Source organism: Lepisosteus platostomus, chromosome 4 (genome assembly GCF_059453375.1).
Source record: "Lepisosteus platostomus isolate fLepPlt1 chromosome 4, fLepPlt1.hap1, whole genome shotgun sequence".
Taxonomy (NCBI): domain Eukaryota; kingdom Metazoa; phylum Chordata; class Actinopteri; order Semionotiformes; family Lepisosteidae; genus Lepisosteus; species Lepisosteus platostomus.
Window position 1 is genome coordinate 59,379,399 of NC_142614.1, and position 26,524 is coordinate 59,405,922.

At 39.2% G+C, this 26,524-nt stretch overlaps 1 protein-coding gene across 6 annotated transcripts in view; it reads left to right on the forward strand.

Moving 5' to 3' along the window:
- Positions 1–26,524, forward strand: part of tjp2b (tight junction protein 2b (zona occludens 2)) — a 74,695-nt gene that overhangs the window by 14,374 nt on the left and 33,797 nt on the right. For 3 of the 6 annotated variants that reach the window (XM_088630064.1, XM_088630069.1, XM_088630063.1), the window contains exon 2: positions 4,317–4,437. In XM_088630064.1, coding sequence (XP_088486190.1) covers positions 4,317–4,437 — 121 coding nt within the window. Of the gene's footprint in view, positions 1–4,316; positions 4,438–10,020; positions 10,480–19,901; positions 20,186–23,094; positions 23,408–26,524 lie in introns of those variants that run through there. The other 3 variants (XM_088630066.1, XM_088630067.1, XM_088630068.1) reach the window with 3 other exon arrangements.

A 26,524-nucleotide genomic window follows, 5' to 3' on the forward strand; every position in this document is an offset into this window, starting at 1 on the left:
TATCTCCAATTAGCAATAAATGTGACAATGCAACACCCAGGAGGAAGCCCAAGTCCTAATTTTACATCAAAGCATAAACGTATGATTATTCCTTATTTGCTAAAAATAAGTATTAGTCCTCTTTTGATAGAAATAATTGAATTGGTATAGAAATTATAAAGTAGTCTCATCCAACCTTATGATGTATAGAAAAAGGGAACAGCCCATAATATATCTTATGTGATTATGAAACTACTGTATGGGCAAAATGACTATTAATGCTAATTAGTACAAATCCCCTTACATACATTGTATATTACCCTCATAGTGGGTAATTAAGAAAATAGCTCATGAAAATAATATAAGTTTTAGTATTTAAGCTATTATGTCTTATGTATTAGTATGAAGAGGAAGGATCTAGAATGTGTTTCTTCTAAAGATTATACCTCTCTGGAAGCTTCTCTTCTCAGTGCCTGCATAACTAAGAAAGGAGACTGCACAATGAGCTGCAGTAAAATGTACAGCTAGTGGGAAACTCAAATTACAACATCTTTTATAACTACAGTTTTCAGCTATTCTTTGTTTTTAGTACCTTTTTGTTCTTAATGCATAGTCCTTTCACATATGCTGTAAATAAGAAGTTAAACAGCTAACTCACTTTGCTGTAGATGAAATGAATTCTTTCATAGAATTTGTCTTGTATGCGGATGTATAAAAGAGTCACATTTGACCTTACTATTACAGTGAGCCCCCACTCACTTTGCTACTGTTTACTGTTTGTTATTTGCTTAACAAATCTCAGTGGATAGCTGCTTGGCTACAAATGACCAAGTAAAGGTTAATTACATGCTGAAAGGTAGAATGAAAGCACAATATTTCAGATGTTAATCCTCTTTCAGGTGTGATAAATTGTGTATACCAGGTCCACATTTCTTTGTTTCTTTCTATACTGTACAGGTCATTTAAAGTCTGCATGTCTAGCAGTTTACTTATGGCCACTGAATTTTTTCCTAAGGCCGGGACTCTAATCTTAAACTAGTGTGGTTGAAAGGAGCATTGTGATTTTTATACATTAGAAGAACAGTAGCTTGTCTGAGTGTTCCCAAGTGGCTCAAGTGCTAAACACTATGCAGGTTAAGTTCTTCGGTCTAGACATCATGAATTCACAAGTCATACCACAAGTCAGCTGTGTCCAGTGACTGGGATTCCAATACACTTACTCCAAGGGTTGGGGCTTAGAGCATTCAGCCAGGATTCCCACCAAAAGCATCAACCCCTGTGCCTGCAGGCTTGTGGTGATGTCATTGATTGGCGTGCCTTTCCTCCAATCAGCACTGGTCTTCTTGTACATCATTGCAGGGCTTGGAGCATGTCAAAAGATGATTGGCTTGATTAATAATTCCAGATTGAGTGAGTATTTAGTAAAATTATTTGTGATTCTAAGTTTATTTAAAAAAGGTAATACCTTGAGATATGGGTGTGGCACAGTGATGCAGTGGTTAGCATTGCTGCCTTGTGGCACTGGGGCCCTGGGTTCAAGTTTGTATGTTTTCTCCCTGTTTTCGTGGGTTTCCTCCAGGTGTTCCAGTTTAACCACGTAGTGGTAAGTTAATTGGCTCCTGGGAATTTTCCTGGGAAAATTGGTCCTGATGTGAGTGTGTGTGTGTTTGTGTCTGCGTGCCTGGCCTGTCTGCATTACCTGGGTATAGGGTGTATCTCACCTTATGTGCTTTGCTTGCTGGGATAGCCTCCAGCTCTCCTGCGACCCTGGATTGCAGGGAGCAGTTGGAAAATAGACGGATAGATATCTTGACTTTTTTCATATGTGTATTGTGTACAATTATTTTTTATCTTGAAAGAAACGTTAATTTGATGTTACATAAAGCATCCATAGAGGAGTAAATTGTGGTCATGTACAATCTTTACATGACTTTATTTACATCTGTGGAATTAACTATTGTATTATGACTAGTGACTAGTATAATTGTTGTGAACAGTAGGTGTCTAGATCTATAGAGGGCTGTGTGGTATACACAGTACATGTACAGTAGGTTCTCGAGAAAAGCACTCTGGAAAAAGCACTCTAATCCTTAATGATTCTTGCTGTATCCCTTTATTGTTATTAGACATTTTCTATTTTTTCATAGATTGCTAAATTTCTGTTCTTGTCTCCGGTTTCATTGTGACAACTTTATAAAACGGCGATTATGGAAATTTCATCCCAGCTGTTGGGATAAGGAGCAGGAATTTTCCGCAGATGACCGCCGGGGCCAGTGTTGGCAGATTATGGTTTGCAGTCATTTAGAGAGCGTAGGCAGGCAGCTGTCACAGTCTTACTGGAAAAAGGAAGCCCATCCACCTAGTGCTCTTGTTTCATATGGATCCTCTAGTCAGTCTGATTCTCCTCTACGCGGATTTAAAGTAATGGCATGCACAACGTTATGTAACTTGAAATGGGCTTTTTTTCAGTGGCTGAAGAATTAATCTAAAGTCAAATTAAAGCAGCACTCTGGGGTTATGCAATCAATAAGCAGTCTGCTCTTTTCTGTCCTCTAAATTGCAACATGACTCCACTGTATGTTAATGTTCTATAGCAATTTAAACCATAAAATAAAACTCCAGACATGTAAAATGCACTGGTTAAATACAGATTATGCAAGTATGTACACACTTAAAAGACTTCTTCGAAGGCTTTAACGTCAAGCATGATATACGCATAATGACACATAAGGGAAATGGAGATCATCCCTCTTGGCAGATCCAGCCATCGTTAACCTTGAGTCACATGGATCAGCCTCGTACTCAGGGGTACTCACCGTTCCTTGTCTGGTGTCACTGAGCCCACAGGGCTTTTACCGATTCATCAAAATGAAAAAAAAATAATAATATGTAAGCAATGCATGGAGAAAAGCTACTCTGAGAACCGGAAGCACTTCTTCCCATTTTGTTGTAGGAGTACAAGCTACCCAGCCGTGCTGTTGAAGTCGACACATCGTGAAACGGCTTGGTGAGATACTGGAATCACTTAACTACTAAACTGCCGAATGCTTTACTCCCTGGGGTATCTAAATCTACTCTGAACAAGCTGCAGTATGTCCAAAATTCAGCAGCCAGAATCCTGACCAGGTCTAGTGCAAGTGTTCACATTACTCCTATCCTGGAGTCCTTGCACTGGCTTCCGGTCAAATTCCACGTAGACTTTAAAATCCTCATGCTCACCTATAAGGCTTTACATGGCTTGGCACCTCAATACCTGTCTGAACTTTTATCGCCCTACTCTCCACCTCGCAACCTCCGCTCTTCAAATTCTGCCCTCCTTACTGTCCCCCAAGCCCGTCTACATTGTATGGGTGACAGGGCCTTCTCCTGTTATGCCCCCAAGCTCTGGAACTCTTTGCCCAAGGATATCAGAGAGTCACCTTCTCTAAACTCCTTCAAATCCAGACTCAAAACCTTCTTCAGAAAAGCCTTTACTTAACTGGTTCCATTCTTCACCCCTCTGCTCTTCTTAATACCACCTTCCACGGTCTCCTCTATTGTTATTGTTGTATTGTTGTAATTATAATTGTGTCCTATCTTGTGAAATCTTTTTATTTATTGTTATAGTCTTCTTATTTATTGTTATTGTCATCCTGTAAAGCGCTTTGAGAAGCCACCTTTAAAGGCGCTATATAAAATAAAGTTTTTTATTATTATTATTATTTTAAAATTTTAAGATAGGATTGTTTTCTCTGTTTCTACCTAATATCGGTCATTCCATAAACATTCAGTTTTATTGAATTTGGGCGTGACATTCACTTCTGTCTTCCATCGACTCGACCTGAAACCCTGCTTGGCACCCAGATTCATGTGAGCGAGGGAGAAAATCTGCCTGTCCTTACTCAACAGTTTTTTTACTTGCAAAAAGTGGGACGCGGCCGACGCCTTAATTCCTCATGAAAGCACTGCGATGAAGAAGCTGCTGTGAGAGCAGTCGGGCAGAATTTTCCATCACTGAGGAAGGACTGAAATCAGCATAGAGCTGCCTGTCTAGTTGGGTGAGAGCACTGCCAAGAGGAGAAGCCAGAGGGCACTGCACCAGCATCAATAACCTTTTGTTTCCAAGACGTGCAGCTTGACCTTCGGCGGTTGCATGGGAATGCAGTGTCAATGAAAATACAGGATTCGGTTGACTGAATAATGCACAATGCTACGTACATTGGTCTAGTTTCCATGTCTGCACCTCTGCATGTTGCAGTACTGATGCAGAGCTTGAAGGAACAACCGTCTCTGTTTAATTATGTTGGGAAGCAAGTGTTTAACACTCCAGTAATGCTACCGTTTTGTTGTCTTTTCAGGGATCAGCCGACTTTGTTTAGTGCCTCCAGCACGTGGGATCGACACTACTGGACCACTGAAGTGAGGTACCTACCAGACACCAGACCTCTGTCAGCACCCAGGTTTATTCAACCTCACCAGGTACCTTTCCAATTGACGATGATAGTAATAGTAATGGTGGTAATAATACTCCTTACACTTATATAGGACTTTTCTGGACACTCCACTCAAAGAGTTTTACAGGTAGTGGGGACTCCCCTCCACCACCACCAGTGTGCAGCCCCACCTGGATCATGCAATGGCAGCCATAGTGTGCCAGTACACTCACCACACGCCAGCTATCAGTGAGGACCAGAATAGAATGATAAAGCCAGTTCAGAGATGGGAATGGGATTATTAGGCCATGATTGGTAACACCCCTGCTGTTTTGAGAAATGCCCTGGGAATTTTAATACCACAGAGAGTCAGGACCTCAGTTTAACATCTCTTCCGAAGGATGGAGCCTTTGTTATCAAGCTGTTCATAGTCATTTCATAATATTTTTTTACTCAATTTTATTTAATTTCTCCTTCAGCACTAAACACCAAGTTAAAGTCCGTTTTATCGAACATGGTGTTAAACATTGCCTTTAAAGTAAGATAATTCTCTGAGATTAGTTTATTTCTGTATATGTAAATACTGTATAAGTTTTCACTAATTTGAAAGCTTCAGCTGGCATTGCTTACTTGCCTGCATTTCCTAATTAAGACACAAGTAACATAATGAAGAACCATCCCTAAAGAACTTGCTTGAAGCATTATTTAAACAAGACTCTTTTAATGAATCTCATTACTGGCCTGGTTCAAAGGAAAAAGCTACCTGCACTGCCTGTGTCATAATAGAAAGTTAATGTCTCATTTTAAGCTGGTCAGAAAACACAAAAGTGCAAAAAAAGTTAATTAAGAAATAATATGGGGAAGTGTTCAGGGATTTATTTGTCGTTCCCTGGAACCACTTTGAGGTCAAGGAGCAAAAGCAATTTAAAATTGCAGTTTGATTTGTTTTGAGTTCAGCTGAATACAACTGTCACTACTATAAAGGAGTTCAAACCAACACAAAACTAATAGACATAGAAACCAGAAACAGAGATTTCTATATAGTCCATAACAGTCAATATAATAATAAAAGTGTTGCAGCTAATTTCAAAGCTAATTTCAGCTGTTTCTATTGTTGTATTATAATGAATTACTAATTACATTATATTGTTAGGCTAGTGGTCATGTGAGGAAAAAGAGGATTCTGAGTCTACACATTAACAGAGGAATCAGAGTGTTCTGGTTCTGTCCTGTTTCCAGTGACTGTAATTTGCTGCTTTCAAATCAAGGATTTTTTGGTTGGTAATAAATCATCTGCGCCCTCTGAAGCAGTTTGGCTTGGCTAAAGTGAGTTGAACATAAAAATGGTTACCAACAAGAGGAAGCCCTTCGGCTTGTCTAGCCTGTTTGGTAGTTAGTAGCTGATGGATTCCAGGATCTCATCCAGCCGTTTCTTGAAAGAAGCCAAGACTTCAACTTCATGGCTGGGTAGCTTGTCCGTACTGCCATAATCCTTAAAATAAAGAGTTGCTACCTGTTCTCAGTTGTAAATGTAATTCCATGTAGTTTCTACTTTTGTCCACTGTTTTTTTTAGTGTATGGCATATGGCTGGCTAGGTTAGCATGTTTCTGGGCTTCTTTATTCCCTGAACAAGGGTCATCTGACCATGTGCCCAGGTTTATGAGTTAGGAGGTGTTTGTGAAGATCAGACATAAATAGTGAACCAGTACATATGTCTCATTAGCACTTGTGGTCCTAAAGATGTTCTTCACATCTTTCTGTATGTGTGATCTGCTTTTGCTAGGCCTTATTTCCGAATATGTTCATCATTAAAAGCTTTTGTTAAAAGTGGGTTCTGAGTAGCCTCTTCACTGGACAATGAATTGTGACATTAGCTTACTGTATTATGTTCGATGTGCAAAATAGCTTTATAAATCTTTTTATGGCATTTTACATGCCATGATCAGTTTGTAATCACTAAACGTGTTCTGTTGTAAAGTCCTTGTACATGTTGTTCTCATGAACAGGCTATTTATTTCTTCTTGGACCCCTTTTGCTTGCCCTGAATTACTTGAGACATCATTGATACTAGTGGTTTGAAGTCCCTATATGAAGCTTCCCCTATTATACTGTAGATGTGTTCCAGACTGATTGTAGTCAGGCCTGAAATAGGGATGTCATTGTCTTACCGTGCATAATGTCTTTGCTGTAATGTTGATTTTTGTAGGTTTGTATCTTCCCCTTAGAAATTAAACTACTTTTTTCAGATTCCTGTTTGGAAGCAGGGTAATAAAATACAAATGCAGAAACAAAATGGCCAGAGATGATGAACTGTTTTGGTGCTTCAAGTGTAGCTGTCTGGGCAGCGATGGAATAGTATCCTCTTACTTTAAGAGTTACTTTGCGTCACATAAAACTGCTGATTAAGCTTGAAAAGTCTTGGTATGAAATCCATAGCATTGATTTATGCAATCCGTTGTTGCCAACAGCAAAGATTTGCTGCAACCTTCAGTCATTGATCTGTTTGATGTTTGACTCTTTTTCCTTGCTTTCCTTGTCAATGAAAATGATTGAAACTACATGATGCATGATGATGCACTATTGAATCCTGTATTGAATGAGAGGGTTGGCCACCCATACTTACAATATGCTTATTACCATGCTCAAACTGCTACCTTGTTAGTTGTTGTGCAGAATACTAACAGCTAGAAGTGTTTACAGTGTAGGTTTTGTCTTCTGCATATGGCAGTATATGGTTATGGTGGTTAGCTTTACTGCCTTGTAGCGCTGGGGCCCTGGGTTCAAATCTTGGGGTGCTATCTGCGTGGAGTTTACTTGTTCTCCCTGTATTCGCAAGGATTTCCTTTGGGTTTTCCTGTTTCCTCCTCAACTCCAAGGATTTTACACAGGCTACAAAGGAACAAGGAATAGGTTTATTCCATGCTGAAAGGAGAAGAAAGAAAACACGACGTTTCAGCCTTGGAGCCTTCTTCGGGTGTCATAAGAAGGCTGAAGAAGGCACCTGACACCTGAAGGCACCTGACACCTGAAGAAGGCTCCACGGCCGAAACGTTGTGCTTTTTTCTTCTCTTTTCAGTATGGAATAAATAGATTACTTGTTCCTCTGCAGCCTACCCATGCTGACACAGCTACCCACCCAAACTACTTTTGCACAGGTTAATTGGCTTCTGGGAAAATTGACCCTGGCTTGAGTGTGGGCGTGTCTGTGTGTGCCTTGTGATGGACAGGCATCCCATCCAGGGTGTTTCCTTCGCCTATTGCTTGCCAGGATAGGCTCCAGCTACCCCGTGACCCCGTGTTGAATAACGCAGTTAGAAAATTAATGGGTAGGTAGTTCCCTTTTCAGGCCATAAAGGGCCATGGGGAATGGGGTCAAGGGCCACCAATTTTCATTGCCCATCCCACACCGGAGGTGGAGGTGATGTCAGCATCACGCTCCGGCCGGCCTATTACCCTTGGAAGGATTAACCCCCGGTACTAGAAAATGAATAGATTAATATAATATTAATGAAACCAGAGGTGTATTCACTGTATTGGGTGATGTGCAGCTAGTGGAATTTAATTTTTCTCACCTCGCACTGGAACCGGTTAACTGTTCTTGCCCTTTAAGTAGTAACTGTCTAGATTCCTTTCAATCAGGATCTCTGAGAGGATGAGTCAGGCTTACTCTGTGAGTCAACCCTGGAGTCAATCAATATCCATCCCAATTTGAGTTCTAGGAGAGTTTATTGCAGGGGTTTTTGCAGGGAGCAGGGAGTGATTAAACACAGCCCATCTGTTATCAGTAAGTCACGTGGTGGGGGGTTACCCAGGTTACGGAAGAATTTTAACTTTTCACCTGCACTCCTGCTGTTAAGGATTGTCGGCCTCAACTGAAATATTTGCTTAAGAGATAGGCAGACCAGAATGCTGATCACTGAATCATGCCTTTGACAATTATGCTGCTTCTTATTTTAAGCATACTAGCAGATTTTTCTCCTTTCTTTATTGAATAAAAAGAAAGCTATTCAGTTCAATTACTCGCACCCCACTGTGTGACTGTCATTCACTGCATTCTAATGGGGAAAAGACTCCTGATTGCAATCTTAACAAAGTGCCCCCATTCTAAACGAAACATTTGTAATTGTTGGTTACTAGTCTCTGCTCTGTTTTTTTCCAGTGGTACGTTACAAAATAAATATTGTGAAGCTACTCTACCCATCCAGTTTTAGACTGCTTCTCCTGGTTTAGGTCACAGTGTTATAGATAAGACTTCATTTATTTATTTATAAAGCAAATCACCATGATTTGTGGCTAATTTTTGGTAAACCAGACTTCTTATTGCTGGTTGTGCTGAATTACAGTGCTGCTGAGAATTCATAGAATTATAGGAGAGGATTACAGTGACCTTGATCTTAATCTATGTAGTGTTGAAAACTGATTTACATTTAGTTTACAGCTATACCTTTGTAAACAGAAACTCGCTGGGGTGAGGGTGTTGGGGGAGGGTTGGACCGACCCACATACTGTAGTAATCTGGCTTTCGGGACAATGGGCAAATACATTAACAGGATGTGGAACATCTATTGCTTTATCAAGGCAGCAATGCTGTGGCACAGCCTTTAACGTTAATTGGATTTGATTGGGACCCCATGCGTAAAAAAAGGTTAGAAGAAGAAAACAAAAGACAAAAGGGCACTGCTAGGGGTGGGGATACACATTATAATCTGAATATTATCTGCAGCGTTTCGTTATACGTGTTTCTTTTTCAAAGGAAAACACTATAAGAAAACCATTAATTTGAGAAAATTTACAAAGACCTCTGTAAATATATACATTTATGTATTTGAATGATTAACGTTTAACTTTCCTGATTACATGGTATTTGTGCAGTTTTATATTCTCATATTTAAAAAAAAATTGAAATACAAGTTGATGAAATTGCTCGACGAGACCAGAGGTCACCGATAATCGGCAAACAAGTATTCTAAGTCATGAACGCAGCTCAGACGGGTGTCTCGTCAAATCGGTGGCAACTGGCTGCGTTAGTGGCTGTTTTTAAATATTTAAATATCATAAAACTCTGCTGAAAGAAGGATCAATCAATGTCCAACGTCAAGGGCCAAAACAAAAGTTCAGTATTTTCTTGAAAAACGTTTTCAATTTTAAAAGTCGGTTATGTATACTGTTCCCCACTAACTATCGTGAAGCTATTGGGATACGTGTCTCTCGGAATAAACAGGACTTTTGCCAAGTAACAAAAGCTGGTATACCTTTGCCGATAACGGGTAGCGACAGTTCGTATTTATTAAATTCTCCCCCCGTTTCCTTGTTTAAACAGAACTTAGAACACAAATACTTATTTTAACACCCTATGAAGGACACGGTACAGGTGGAGTTAAAACTGGTGTGAAACTTGACCAAGAAAGAATCGGGGACGCATTTTTCTCTCCGCAGATGTATGTGGCTCACAGCAAATCATGACATCTTTTGACATACAAGAAAATCAATTTTCTTTGTTTTGTTTGTGTATTTTGGAAGTTTCTGCGAACTGCTAAAATCAATGCAACCATACCGGAAGAACCTATTTTGTTCAAAAGAGGGAGGATACGGAGAGGCTACTTAAGATTCAAACACATTTTGGTATCTTACATACCGCGCACGGTTTGCGTCTTCCGACTTTTGGAAACCTGTATGTGTCCAGCGAATGACGGAATTTAAGTTTTGATCCTGAATTTGCTTTAATTGATTTGGTAAACACGGGGGGTCCCTCGTTTCTCAATGGTACTGCCTGGACGAGGGTTGCCCGGTTAAGTTTGTTCTCCCTGGAAAAGAATGCTCTTCCCTTCGCAGTGGGAATGTTTCTGGGGACGTCGAGGTCGGGAAGGAGGACTGCGCCTTTAAAAGGACCTTTTGTTGTAACGCTGTCAAAAGCCATGTTGAGTTTCAGAGTCTGAAGAACCGAACAAGAGCTAATTTACTCAGCTGTTATCTGCAGCTTGTTTGACCATTAAAAAAAACCTTCTGAACTATTCAAACCGCAGGATGCCGGTGAGAGGGAGCAGAGCGGTTGTTTATTCGAGTAGAAATGTCTCCGAGGTTCTTAGAGTAAGTAACTGAAAGATGATTTATAAACACACTGTTTACTAGTTTTGTGTTTAGTTGTTGTGAAGTGTTTCTCAAGGTTTGACATGTAATTCTAGTCTATTACGTGCAAATGAATCCAGTTAAGTTTAAAGATACATTTTCAAACAAGTTTAGTAAAGTGTGTCCAGTAGACTTTTCACCTGCGTTTTTTTGTTAACCTTTTGGAAGGGCCCTCGAAAAGCGGCTTATTTTCGCCGACTTAGCCGGTTTTAAGATACTACCAGACGAATCGTCCAGGCATTGAAACTTTCAACAGGAAAGGAGCATCGTTATGCTTCAGGCCGAAGCAAACACCCAAATAGCAAAAACTTCACTACCTATTCGTATGAGGCCACGGTAACTTAGAAATCGTTCTCAATGAACCACAATTAAATGTAAGAATTAAGAGCTAGAGTGTTTCAAGTAGGTCAACCCGGCTGTCAAGTTGTAGCAAGTCTGGGTCGCTGAAGCCCCTCGCAGTATCACACGCTGGTGACCAGATGGCGACGCGCCGGTGGCAGCGTGACCCGAGCCGTCACAGTGTGGCGCAGAGGTGCCCGAGAGACGCCTTCTCCGGGTCCACCCTGTGTTCATGGCGATAGAGGACTTTCCAGTGGTGGCCGAATCCGAGTTTTTTTGTTGTTTTATTTGATTGTCGACGAAGCTGCATCCTCGAAGTTAGTTTAACTTGAAATTGTTACCGCCTCAAGAGCATTCCTTGATTTCTGGGCCCACTTGGACTTCCCTTGCAGACCAAAATGGTCCTTAAAATGGCATTATAATGTGGGTTTTGATAACTTTCTCTTTTGTCAGTTTTAACGGACATTCTATACAGTGTCATATTTAATATACGATGTCAACATGTCACATATGCTGTGCACATTTGCCACGCTAGTTTTGTATGTGGGAGGAATAACAGTACTTGTGTAAATCTGAGAACTTCCTTGTTGTTTTTATTATGTTTTTACAAATGCACCCAATTTAATTTTGTAGAGCAATGGTGTCATATTGGTGAGGCCAGTTCATGCTTTCTACTGGAGTGAAAACAGCTTAGCTTAAGTGTATGTAACCCAATTTCTCAGGCACCGGGGAAAAATGGAATTGAACTTCAGGGGGGTTTGCCAAGGATCTCCTGACTAACTGGTGCCCTGCATGTTCCCAGGGGCACTGCAGCAGCTTTGCATAGAAAATTGGCATACATCAGCAGGCTAATTTAATTGCCAACTGTACCTCCTGAAGGCTTGTACTGGATTATCCCTTCGACACTTTCTGAAACGGCACCTCAGGTGCACTCTTTGTGTGTTTTCTGGCAATGATGTGAAGTGTTTTTCCAAGCTGGTGCAGACATTTCAACTATTAGCTGGTGCTAGCACGGTTTTCCAAACCTCCGGATGAAATCCGTGCTGTCCAGATCCAGCGCAGAGAGGCCCCCACTGGGTGTCGGTGAGGAAACTGCGGCACAAGTACGGGCCATCTGCCCTTTGCTACCAGTAAGACGAAGGTTACTGCTGAATGCTGGGGGCAGGGAGAGCTGGGAACAGACAGTTCATGTGTAGGGGTTAGCCAGGAGCAGAGGATCGTACTGCAGAATTCATCCCGGCTCTTCAGGGTCTTTGGGATGCTCTGTATTTCACCTGTATTACAGGTTCTGTACAGTCAAGTGAGCAGATGCAGTAACAATGCAAGGATCTCTGTCTAAAATAGACTTTTAGTTGTTTTGTTTTCTTTAGATGCACTTAATTCCCATTGTTTTGGTTTCATTATACTTCAACAGTTATAAATAATAAATAGGTTTTATGATGGGAGACATAGCACTGATGGTGCTTATTTGTAATTTAAATGTCATTCAGACTTGTTTGAAACTTGCATGACACTGGATGTCTGTGAGCAGAATCTGTGCGACACCTGGTGTTGTATTTAATGGTGTGACTGTTGGTGTTGTATTTAATGGTGTGACTGTTGCAAAGTAGTTGATCAAAGCTATAGGGATTTATTTTGATTGAATATCCATAATTCTCAAGGTCTACAGAGACCTTGCGTACAGCAGAGAGTGTTACATCTCGGTAGCTTGCGAGGGTGCATTCCTAATGTCACTTTAGAAGTGTCTGTGACCCAGCTACCTGGAGCTGTTCTATTCTTTATTCATCTAATTAAAAGTAACAAGTTATACCCTGATTCAATAAAGCACAAATTCATATGATAGTTATGTGCTCTGCAAAATACTTTCAAATCTTGAAGAAAAAGGACAAAAGACGATGCAAAATGTACATCGTTCAAAATGTGCAAGGGTTACTTTAATAATAATCTTGATGAAAGTAGATAAAAGGTATAATTGAAAGACTTTCAAGTCGAGCTTTGTGTAGTTGACGGTCTTTGGATTACGCATAGCATTGAAATATCGAGCTAGAAAGCTGTTCCAAAGATCCCAAGATTTCTATTCCAGAATTTAGAGCATGACTGAGTAAGCATGGTCAAAAAAATTAAATTATATTGAAGATTCGTCTTTGGTACATATTTTAAGAATGCATGCCCTGCAGTCAACTAAACAGGCAATTAATATTACTCTTACACTGGCTTAGTGTTTTGTCTCATTTACTTTTGAAAAGGTGGTAGTCTGTAGCATGGTGAATTATCACAAGCTCTTTACAACAAATTGCAATACTTTGTAAATACTGTACATTCTTTCAATGAGGAACATTGACCTTACTGGTGTTGTAATGTTGGGAGAAGAGGCTAAAAGGTATTGAACCACAGCCTCTGGGGAAGAGCACAGAAATATACAAGGAAGTGCCTTTTCCAGTGCCACCAAAGCCTTGTCTTGATAGAAGCAGCAACTGTGTAGCTTTCACAGGAGCCGGTGGGTGGGTACGCTGTAACCTAGTAGAAGGCTGTTGCTCGGCTTTCAGATGCCACAGGCACTTTAATTAGGCTGTGCCCTGACCCTGTTACTTAAGCCGCCCAGAGCTTAGTTTGGCATAGGCTACTGTCTTGGGGGAGGAGTTCACTGGAAGGGACGGCTCTACTGCTTGGATGCCCTACAGCCTGGGTGGCAGCCCTTATAGGATGATGTTAATGATCATCATGGCCTCCTGCAAAACACCAGAAATGCTTTACAGGATTGCATCTGAATGCAGCTGTTTGAAAAAGCCATTTCCTCCCAGCTTGCTTTTCCCGTGTGAAATGCTGACTTTGATCTCGTTGCGTACAGCAGAGAGTGTTACATCTCGGTAGCTTGCAATGGTGCATTCCTAATGTCACTTTAGAAGTGTCTGTGACCCAGCTACCCGGAGCTGTTCTATTCTTTATTCATCTAGGCTCGAAGGGCAGACAACTGCTTCGAGAGCAGAAAATATGAAATGGTTCTTCATTTTGGATTTTGACAGTCTGCCAACAGGGCCTTTTACAGCAGCCTCTTGTTTTTCCTTCCACTTACCTTTTGGAATCTGCTTCTGATTATCGCAGAACATACAAAGCTCGTCATAAAGTCAGGCAGTATTGGCAGCATCACCTTGTCAGATCTCAGAAACTAAACAAGGGTGGGTCTGGTCTGCACTGGGATGTGAAAGAGATCTGAGCAAAGCTAGGATGCTGCTGCGAGTTGTGTTGGTGGACCAGCAGGTGGTACTCCTCCCCCTTGACTATAATTTTCATATCCGAGCCCCAGGACATGTACCTTGTACCTTGATTTGCACAGGATAATTGGTCCCAGAACATTTGTGCTTAAGAGGGTCATAAAACATGTTGAGTTAATTGGAATAGGTCCTAAACAAACATGAAAATGAGTTAAATGCTTATATAAATGTTGTTAATCAGAAAATTGGTTTAATATTATCACATTTATATAATCATAAATGCATCACATGTATTGGCTCATTAGTAGAGGGTTTATTGAAGAACGTGGCCTGCCTCGTTTTGTGGTGTCACAGATTTTCTTCATAGAAAACCTCCTTCTTATGTCTAAGAAACTGTCCTTTTCATTTTAATGTCTCATTTTTTATTGTTTAAGCTAAACAGATCTGCCATTGTAAGTCCCATACGGGGAAGGAGGAGTGAGTCAGTCTTCAGGAACATGTGCTTTGATTTCTTTTTATAATCCCTGTGAATCTGGACCCTTTTATTGTTAAATGACTGAAAATAAACTTTTTAAACACAGAGCTGTGGCATCTATATGTATGAGGCATAGCATTATGTTTCAGTCTTGCTGCCTTTTGGTTATAATTTAGTGATTTCTAGAATTGTAAAAATGTATTAATTTGACTTAACAAATGTATGGGAAGAAGTAAAGGTTTATTACATGCTGGGAAAAAAAAAAGAGACAACTTTTCAGAAGATAACACCTCAAGAAGGCTCCACAGCCGAAACATTGTCTCTTTTCTTTTCAGCTTGGAATAAACCTTAACGTGTTCCTTTACAGCCTACGTGTGACGACACAGCTCCCCACTTGAACTTTTGTTAAGAAATTATGACTAACAGGGTTGTTCAAAGTGGGGACCCAGACTTTTGAGCTAAAGGAGGTGCTCTCCCTCAGAGACAGTATGAGGTCCTGACTACCTGGTATTTTAATTACCATGTCACCTTTCCAAAAACAGAACAGAAAAACATCAAATGAACAATAAGAACATAAGAGTGGTTGCAGATAAGTGGAGACAATTCAGCCTGTCTGGTCCGTTTGGTCACCTGTAGCTAATTGATCCAAGGATGTCATCCAGGCAGTTCATCTTGAAGGGAGTCAGGGTCAGTGCATTTGAGGTGCTCAATTTTCAGTGCCTTTCAGATTTCCTTGGGGACCTTCTGATATTTTCCCAGGTCCCCGAAATGAAATAAAGCACTTTCTCTATTGTTAAAGTTAGTATTGCACCTTTACGAAAGCATTCGCAGTGAAAAATCATCATAGAAGAGTGAATCCTGAAATTTCCTGGCAAATTGGACTGAATTTCAAAAGGTTTTTAATGGTTTGTGAGCTAGGACTGTCTTATATAGATTGCCAGGCTGTGCTTTTGTGTTTTGCTGTTTTGCATTCCGAAGATTACTAATAAGATTAGCTTTATCTGGGAAATTACAGGAAGGGTAGTTTTCTCTTAACTTCCTCTTTCTCTGTTGCCCCTCCTTGAAGTTCACGGTAGTGTCCAGGCTTAGACTGCCTTTAAAAAGAAATACGAAAGCAGATAAAATTGTGGTGAGGATGGAATGAAGTGAAGCTTCTACAGATAGTTTTTGAACACTAACTTAAAAAGAGGAAGTGTTAGGCAGTCAAAGTCTGATATGTATTTTAATGTATTTCTTAAATGATTTAGCCTTAATAAAAAATGCTGAACAAATTAAATGGGTTTAATATAGCCTGCATGTTGTCACACTGTAACAACGTTTTCCATTATTTCTCCAAGGGGCATTACATGCGAAATAGGACCCTTCAGGTCCATTCTTATGTAAACTCTGAAATCCTTATGGTGTTAGGTCTATTTGTATGATATTTACTGGTTCAAATCTGATTTTATGGATATGGTCTTGCACATTGGATTATATTTGTTTAACTTAGTGGTATATTGGTCTGGACAGCTTTCGAAAGAGCTACAATCTGACCTCTTGCTTTAAGGGTTTTTCAAGTCGAATTCCTCAGATCTCACAAGTAATGTTTTCTTCTCTAAAGAAAAACATTGCACAGATATGGGAGCGTTTTTGAAAAAATAATTTTCACAGGCCAGGCTTTTTCTATCTTGACAAATACACTCGTTCTGACCCCATGAGCAGTGGAGGAAGAGTTATATAATTTTGAAGAAACTTTGACTAAGGTTAACCCCCCAGATGTGAATTTTATGTTTTGTGTTTTTACCTATTAAAAAAGTTAATTCCTCAGCTCCTAGAGGAGGCCGTGATTTGGAGTTTGAAGGTTCCTGTGTTTTCCTCAGGTTTTCTTATCAAGGTTCGCGTAAGAAGCAGATTCCTCTCTGCGGTAGTTTGCAATTAAAGAGAAAAACAGGGAAATTACTGCACCATTGCAAGTGTATTGCTGTTCTGTACATGCAGCACATGCTTGATGTTGTCAAGAAATATAAACTAAAAATGCAGTTGCTATATTATGACTTGTATTGTGTTGTGCTTTAAAGCAACAGTCTGCAGTTCATGTGTTTCCTTTTATCGGAGTACTTAATATGATTCTTATTTTCACAGGGCCTGGCATGCCATGTTTACTGATCAGTTTCTACAATTAGCCTGCAAGTGATCTCAGCTTAACTTAGGGGGTGACGAGTGCATGAAAATAGATATAGTTTTGAAACGCATTTGAAGTAACGATAAAAGCAGTTCAGGTGTGAGCTGATATTTCAGATTTTGTCTTTGACATTAATCTGTATTGAATTCCAGAATCCATTTAATTTGTCTGATGCTTCAGAAACTGAAAAGCAAAAGAACATTTAAAATGTTTTTTTAGAAAAAAAAGTATATCTTGAATACTGTATGACGCACTACAATAGCAACATTTTGTATGTGTAAACATGGCTTTGAATGTGAATTTTTAAATTCCATTTTAAGATTAAATACAAATTTGAATGTCTATCATGCATAAGAAATAAACAGATTTCCCCCTTTTAGTAATATCAGTACATTTCTTTATGCCTGTGGCTTTAATTTAAAAACTTCAATGGTTGTTGTTGAATTGTATTGGGAAAGGGGTGGAAATCGTTTATTTATATTTCCCTTGTATTTTCCTGTGAATTCAAGAACTCTTTTCTATATTCAATCAATTACAAAACTGCAAAACAAAGAGGAAACTCTTCTTGATTCATGTGTAAGACTTAAGAAACATATAGACAATTTAATCAAGTCCCAGCTAAACGGGCCTTATAAACCTGAATCCCAGTGTAGCACAGGGGGTGTTTGTTGTAACTGGCCTGAAAAAGAACCTGATATTTTCTTTTGTTTTAATGTGGTGTTCCTTCTTCACGAGTTCTCCCTTCATCATGTAATGGAAAACTTCAGGTTTTGTTTTTCTGGATAGCTTCAACGGTACAAACATTGGAACACTTGATTCATTGTCACACAATGATGACAAACTTCCTCCGTAGGATAACTAGAACAATTGACGGAGCCAGAACAATTGATTGCATGATTGTTACTAAATGCTGATCTATGTTTCGATGGAAGTTGAGAAATTGAAGAGAAGCTAACTTCTTTATATTCATCACATTGTTCAAATGTATTTTCTGTGCGTAATGAGAAGGTATATGTCCTTTCTGATAAATTGGTTGACTAATGGTCTTGTAACAGCTACAGGGATTGTTCCTCATTCCAAGCTTGATTTATATAAATAAAAGCGAAAAGGAGAACATCCTGTTACTTTTGGACAATGTTAACTTCATGCTGAGCTCTGTTCTTGGATGCATGACTGAATAAAAGGTATACTTAAGTACTAGATTTTCCATAAGAATAACCTAAAATATAAAAAAATACTATTTCTAGAAAACTATCAAGCATCTAGACTTGTACTAGTTAAATAACATGTAACTTAAAACTTCAAGAAATAAAGACCCAGTCTTCACTTTTAAGGAAATTAGTTGGGATAAGAATTTTTATACTGTTTGAAGAAGGGTGTATATTGGAGTGTTTACAATAGGAAAAATTCTAAATTGCATGTTAGCCATTCATTTTTAATTTGAATTTACAAATTTACAAGGTTTAGCATATCTTGTCTGCCCCTTTGAATTTATGTAAAAGTAAAAGGTAATATTTTTTTAAGGAACAAGTAATGGGTTTATTCCATGCTGAAAAAAAGAAGAAAGAAAACACAACTTTTCGGCCATGGAGCCTTCTTCAGGTGTCATATTTTTTTAAGGTTAATTAGATATGTATCGTTCCCAAGTTTGCCACCTGCTTAACATGTTTTAAAACTGACATTCGTAACAGACGTTGCTGTTAGTGTGTGATAAGCACTCTGCGATGATCAAATCAGATGTTAATGCAAATGATTGCTGGAGGACATTTAACCAGTTATTCTTTAATTACTTCTCTGAGGATTTTAGTCGGCAACATTTAAAAATTGTAATGTGTATGCTAAAGTCCCTGTTGGAAGGAAAGTGAAGTTACTAAACTTCAACTTTTTCCTGACCTCGTTCTTTTGGGAATCATCTTCTAGGTTGAGGCACTTATGTTTGGACATTTGTACGTTTGTATCAAAATCCAGTAAAAGAATCACTTCTGTCTGTGTGTGTACAATTTGTGGTATACAGCATGTATATACTATATTATGTGCTTTATGCATTTATATACCTAATGCACACTCTACAAGCTTTGAATTTGATGTTAGATTACAGTATAATTATTTAACTGCTGAAAGCTTACTTCCATTAAAATATCAGGAAAAAGATTGCTGTACAGCAAAGTATCAATTTATAAGTAGCTTTCATGAAAAACCTCAAAGTACGATAGATTTCTCCATTTCAATTATGTTGCCAAAGATTAAACTTTTTTTCATGGGTAAAAATGGTTGGTCTTTGTAATTGATCTGAGGAGCAACTACCAACCAAACAAGCTAGACAGGCCAAATGTTTTTTTGTTTCTAACTGTTAGACAAAGCAGTAGATAGCTTTCTGCCCAGAGGACTCAAAACGTAGACAAACTTTACAGTTTGAGCTGAGGTTACATTGTAACCTTTTACCACACCCATCTAGTCAGTAAACGTACAAAGACGGCAAAATAAATTCCTATTTAAGTTGCATCTAATATGCTGTTAAAACTCTAATGGACCATACTAGTTTTCTTATTTTCTGAGACAAGACTTAATGGAAACAATTTGGAATTTCTACATATTAATTTCATGTATATCATAACCGTATACAACAGACTTCACAGTACTAGTATTTTATAATTCCAATATCTTGTGAAGTTGGGCAAGTCTCTCTGACCTCCGACCTCTCCAATCTGTAGATTATGATCTTGTTCCACGTTTAATTTTGCACTGAAGTTTGATTTAATGTCATACTTTGCAACTGTATTTTAAAGTTTCTGTATAGATGCAAAGATGACAGGAAGTGTATCTTTGTAATTTAATCCATAAAAAAACCCTTAGGTAAATGTTTCTACATTGGGACTTTAATCTGAAATATGTTATGAGCAGACAATAGTTTTTCAGACTTCTTGCTTTTTTTCATTTTTCAAATAACATTTTCACCATATAATAGAAATGTTCAAAGCTGTCCTTGGTAGGTGTGTCTGATTTCATCCATGGTCTGTATATTAGGGGTGTGTACTAAAGTAATGGGTGTTCTTGTGCCTTTTAAGGAAGAGGCCTTTCTGAGGCCTGTGAACATTAACCCAGGAAGGCAGCCCACAGGCTTGAGGTTTGTATTACCTCACAGCCAGGTAAAGGCAGCTGTGATTGGCTGAGCACAGAAAGCATGGGCCGGCCTTCACCATCTGGCTGCTTTGCAAGGGATAGTGGGAGAAGTCCAGGTTGTAAAGGGCTCTTGGTTTGTTTTCCAGCAAAGAAAGAAACCAAAAATAATTTGGTATTCCATTAAGAGGGTATATAATGACTGAAGGTTTGGATTACCATTTGGTTGTGCTAATGTTATGAATAGTTTCAGAGCCTGAATAGATCCTTTAAAAGTCTACTTGCAGAAAAAAAAGCTTTTGAAACAGTTGGTATGTGACCTGAATACAGAACTCCAAAATGGCTGTCAGATTCCGAGACCAGGTAAGTCAAGTCTAATACACTGAAGTAATTTTGAAAGGTTTGTCAGTGAGGTGTTAAAAAATATTATAGACTGAAATGCTTGGAACTGGATATGGGAAGGACATCATTTAGTTCAAGTGCCTAAGTTGCATGTAGTGTACAACTTGACTGCATTTTCCTTGTTTTTATGCTTCTAATTCAGTGATGTATTTCATTGTGAGGAAGATTTTTTTTATGATTGAGTACCTGGAGGATCATGAAAGATATTAAGTGACAAAATGCTCACAAGAAATTTTAATAACTGCATTGGTATAATTTATCCTTGTTGCCTCTTCTCTGTTGGAGATTAATATGGAATTTTTACTTTCATAACACTAGAATTTCTTACAGCACTCATAGCAATACTATGCAGAGTTTGACTCTATTATAAATTGTTGGATAAGCTTTGAAATTATATACTTGAACTCATCACAGATCTTCTTCAACAATATGCATTGTCATTGTTACCCTGTTTTAACGCTTAAAGCCACACCCAGAGCAAGTGAGTAAAACATCTGATCATTATTCTCAAAAGCAAGTTATAATTTTCCACAGATGCTACCTTTGGTTTTCATGTGTTATGTTTTGCACATTTTCAAGGTGTTCCACAGACCTGACCACTGATTTTACTGTTTCGGCTCTATAACTGAACAATAAAACAAGCTCAGATAAAAACAGAATGTTCCTCATATGCCTCCTGCCTTTGTGTCCTACTCCAAGACCAAAGAAACAAGTCTTTGATTCCAGTTAACAGTGTGTAAAGGATTGCAATTAAAAGAAATACAGTTTATAATCTACAAAGGTGAACTAATTATGTCTGTGCCCATCTTTGATGTATGAAAACCAGATAGCGATGCCTGCCCAGTCTTGGTATCCTGTTTCTCCGTTGTTAATTAGTATTTCACTGTAGTAACTTTTTTCTAAGAATACTACAGTGTTATTCTGTATAGTTCTGATGGAGACAGATGGCCTATTTGCAGGGCAGGTGTGTTCTGTAACACTCTTTTTTGTCTTTTATAGGGGGGAGAAGTGGATTTTGTGTCTGTAGGATCCTGAAGTTAAATCATTTTTTTTTTTTACGAGTAGTTTTGAATTTCTGCTGAACCACTCCCCTGGGAAATGTGAGAGAGTAGAATATGGTGGCCTTGGAAGTTCAGTTTCACTGGCTTCAGGCTGTATGATAAAAATCTCTTTGTGAAAAATTGAATGTGACAGTCTGAACTTCTGAAGTCCTTCGGCTGAGGAAGAGCTTGTTTATGCCATGACCGGCTTGCCCTTCATTGGAATGATTTGTGGAGGCAGCAGAAAAGTTACAGTAGTTATTGCCTAAATTGTGCATGTTGATGGGCACAGTGCTTCGCAGGCCGGAGTGAAGAGGAGGGCAGAAATGTGAGTCTGGCATGCATGTAAACTACTGCTCTACAATCATCAGAAAAACAACCCCGTGGAATTTGAGGCTACAATAAGTTCCTTCTTTGAACTTCGTAGTAAATACCCTACATTGCCGATTGTAAACCTGTTCTACAAATTAAAATGGCATCTCCACTTTTCATGCCTTGGAATCTAAATGTCTGTTAGCAGCAGTTCTGCTTTGTTGTTTAACCTGCTAGGTTGCTCCTTAATTGTCTATAATTTTATCAGAATAGATTACTAAATTATTAAGCACTAGTTGCATTTTTAAGATTTGAATCTGGATGATGTAGTGGAAATTAGGATTCCCTTGAGAATGGAGCCCAGATTGCCAAGTATGGTCTCTTGATTTCAGACCGCTTTTGAACCCAGTGTCTAGAATCCTTGGAAGATTTACAATGACCGGTAATGAATTGGATTACACAGTAATCTGCTTCATTTAAATAGCTTCGGTAACGTTGCTGTAATCTTGTGTTTTAGAGCACACTGTTGTAGTAGAGTTTGCAAAGCATCTTAATCTGTCCTGGTGTTTAGCAGGAATTTATTGTAGGCACCAGTATAATTTGTTTTTAATTTCAGAGGCAAATGGGGACTATAGACAGGTTAATGCTTTTCTGATTTATCATTAATTCAAATGGTGCTGCACACACCAATAAAATATTTAATGTTTGCCAAGTAAAAGTTTTCAGCAGAGGTTTTGAAAGCTGTCGGATGCCTTCTTGTGTAAAGAATTTATTTGTGTAAAGGTTTCATTTCCTCATCTGAGTTTTGCATACAATGATCATTGAAAGAGCAGTAGAGTGTATACCTCCAACTAGCTTCCTCTTGTTGTGCATATTATACTTTTTATTAGAAGTGCCCAGTTATTTCTAAAACAAGGTGCTGAAGGGATACAAAACGGACAACAGTGGCATGTTGTCAGAAGGACACATTAAAGGAATAGTAATGCCCAGTGAGCATACATGGGATTTGATTAGATTAATATGAAATGTCTTCAGATTACACATCGACAATAAACACATAAAATGACATGCAATCTTTCAGAAGTGCAGTTTTTTTTATAGAGAGTCCAGATCCTTGTGAGTCATATTTAATGATAGAAAAGATTCCCTCCTCTTCTGTTGACTTAATAACCTGCACTTAAAAATCTCATCAGCTGTAGAGTACATGTCACAATGAACCCTGTTTGTTTCTGGTACCTGTTTTCAAGCAACTATTTGATCATATGTCTGGTATTCTGAAAAGGTAGGCTATTTAAAACAAAAACGGTAGTGTGCGGAGCTTCAGTGAAATTGTACATGCCGTATGCTTCTGCACAGGTTTTTCTTTTCTCATTAACATATCTATTACACAAGAGCTTATTGGAACTACTTGGTTCACTACAGGAACTGAGCCAGTCTCTGACTGTTAAAATCTGGAAGCAGTTTCACTAGACAAAACACTTGTGAGCCTGCAGTGTTTTCACTTCGAGAAAGTGTGGACTTCACCTTGGTAGCTGGGCCGCCTCGGAGGCATTTTGGCTCTCTAAATGAGTATCGACACGACCACCAGAGCTGAAACTCTTTGAAACACCTGTGTATAGTTTGTCTTGATTGTTTCTGAATTTTTTTTTTTTCGGTTGTTATGACCAGAAGGCGTTGCCCGGACTTGTCAGGATATGCAGGAATGTCTTAGGGTCACATGGTTGTTGATCTCTATGGATGAAAGGCAGTAGAAACTGCAAGGCATGTTCACCACAGCTTTCATTTCAGTGCAGGTTGGAAGGAGATTCTGCCGTCTGTATGTACAATGCAGGTAACTAAAAAGATCTTTTATTTCTATTGAGGAAGGCTATAACTTAACCGGTCTGTGAAGTGTTTCACTTTTGAAAGACATTTTGAAGTGTGCATACAAAATATACACAGAAGACTATACACATGGACATTTGTTTTTGTCCTTTGTTATATTTTTTTACATTTTCGTACTGAAACAGATCACTATTTGCATAATATCCATGTATGTCACTCCTTAGATGTGGTGAGGGAAACATGCGGTGTGGTTTTTTTTCAGTAGCTGTTCAGCAGAATAGCTGAGCTCTGGGGTAGGTGTGGCTTGAAGACCTCTATTCCCGTTACAATTCAGATAAATAGTAGGATGTATTTTACTGATGGTTTTCTCCAGTGCAGCATACATTATTGCCTGTTTATTATACTGAGAGCTTGAACTGAAGCCACTCGAGTCGAGCACCTTGCTCTAGTGTCAGTACTTTACGAGACCGGTACGCCTCGCTGCTGCCCGTACCACTGTGCACATGTGACGGAAATGAGCCTTGACAGTCCAGTGAGGAGTCCTGTCTGAAGAAATGAGGGCCACCTGCAGACGAGCAGTGCAGAGGGCCATGATCCAGACACTTCACGGCACACTGAGCCTCGCAGAAAGCTGGCGCTGATCAGTGCTGCGTCAGGAGCTCCCAGCGCTGTAGACTGCAAGGGCGGCCCCGACTCGCAGTCAACAGAGGGATAAGGGGGAAAAAAGGGCTGGTTTTCCCTTTAAAATCAAGGTGGTGATCAGAATATTGGAAGCACAGTGAAAGTGGTTTAGACACGGGCTGGGTTCAGGTTTTCGGAATTCAGCAGGTTCTGTGTTGGGGTCGTGCAGCTCTGGTGCTGTAACAGGCACTGTGATTTTACCCAACTCTGTCCCTCTTTCAGCCCTGCGTACTTTACTTTCGCATGCTGTAAGGACCGAGTTCGTCTCTGGAATACCAACACAAGGATCTGTGCCTTCTGTAAACGCTTCAAAGTTGCGGGCTTACCCTGCTGGTGCTAGCTCTTGCCACCGGTGTACGTGATTTGCCGAGGAGAGAGAGGGGGTGCCAGCGTGCGTCCGCAGTGCCCAGTGGAGCAGGCCTCCCCGCCGAGCTGCAGGGCAGGGGCAGCTGCTCACTGGGGCGAGACGATTGGTTCTCCACAGTGTTCGGCGCCGACCCGCTCAAGGGCACTTTGGGTCGATTCATTGTGTTTGCGATGCGGCTGAGCAGACAAAGGCCGGCTCTCCAGTACCGCTTCTCCCGTGAAACAAAACAGTCTGCGTTTTATCTTCCTGCAACGGGGATTTAAGGAATGTTAATTGGTGTTGTGGCTGGGCGTCTCCTAGCACAGATTTTTAGGCAGGCTTATCTGAGATGAGCCGCTTATTTTTGAATTTGAGCTTAACTGAGATGTTGAGATAGTTGTGGACAAATGTTTTCAAAATCTCTCCAATTAAGTTTTTTTTTCTTAACAGCAACGCGGTTCACGCAGTGCACAGAAAGTGAAGAAGTGAAGACAAAAACAGACATTTTTGTAACTTAAAACATTTAACTAGAATTTGTTCTAGTTTATTTTTTGCAAAGCTAGTCTGCCAGTTGTAGAGCTTTTTAGATTAACTATCCATTCTGTTGCACTCAGTCTCATAAAAGTCTTATTTATTTGTGGATTTTCCAATTCAGTTCTTAAATTAAATTGTGGATTCAGTTCTTAAATTAAGACAGATTGTTAAAATCTGTGATAGGATTTTTTTAAATTTCATCCCAGCTGCGTTTTGTATAATTCAGATCTATTATACTACTCTTCTTTTAATGTTTTAGCTGAAGCATAGTTTTTCAGAACATGCCCCAGACTAAATGCAGTATTCTAGCTTTGAACAGATAGACCCATTTTGCAGTTTTGTGATCATTCCTTGTTTTAAATTCTTGCCATTTTCGAGCACTATGTCTTAATAATTTGTAGTAATTCCACTGTAGTACGCAATTCCCTTTTTATCTTTACAATTTTATGTAGTTAAAGATGTAACATGTCCAAGTGAATGAGTAATTTTCTATCTTAAATGCATGTGCAGAGTTTGATTTAAATCGGGTTTATTGTCATGGTTGAACCTTTCATACATCTTTGTCGGAGATTTAGGTGGGATGTTCAGACTTTGTACGATGTTCAGACTTTGTAGAACAGAACTAGACATCTGCCTTTTTAAGTTTAAATCGTCTAACAAAACAAGTTTTTTCTGTTTTTTCAGTTGTGTGCTCATGTAATGAATGTTACTGTTATGCAGACTTGTTGATGATTTGTGTCTGGGTTAGTCACCATTTTACCTAATTGGTATTATAAGCTATTTGTTCCTGTCCAGTAACACATCAAAGGCGTGGGGCTTTTGGAGCATTATGAATATTCAGCCAGCCTTTTCCATAAGTTAGAACAGTGTTCCTGCGGTACAACTAGATTGTTTGTGTTTCATTCAACCCGAAGTGAAGGTTCAGTTGGACGTTTTGAATTTTTAAAACTGTTTACATCCCTAAAATAGAAGAACAATGCTGGAGATTAGCATTAAACCTGTGCCAGATGCTGTGATTCAGATACTTATCTGAATTTAACTAATGGGCCCACCTAGCTCTAAGAACAATGAGTGTATATATAATAGTTATTCCTATAATAGTTTGTTTTTAAGGAGCAATCAGAGAGAAAAAATGTTGCTTGTTATATATTATGGAAATGATCTGCTTTATGCAGACCCTAAGCTCTGAGATCAGAAAAGAGTTAAACATTGGTATATTTCAGGGTTTTCCAACAAGAAAAAGCTCAGGCCAAGTGGCAACTCAAACCCACCAGCTAGCAGCTAGATTACTGAACTAGCTTGCAAAGATACTAGCTGTCTTCTCATTGTACCCAAACAATATTATCCTGAAAAAGTTGGTATTTGACTACAACAAGGTCAAAGTATGTAATTGTAATAAGATGTAATAATGCTGCCCGGGGAAGAGCTTTGTGATTAAAACGCGTTGCTATTTGTTGTTTTCTGTATGCATCAAGCCATTTTGTTCTTTTTGCTATTGAGCTGCGGTTTATTATTTTGCTCTCATTGAAGCAATAAGTCCTTTGTTCCCACTTTAAAAATGAA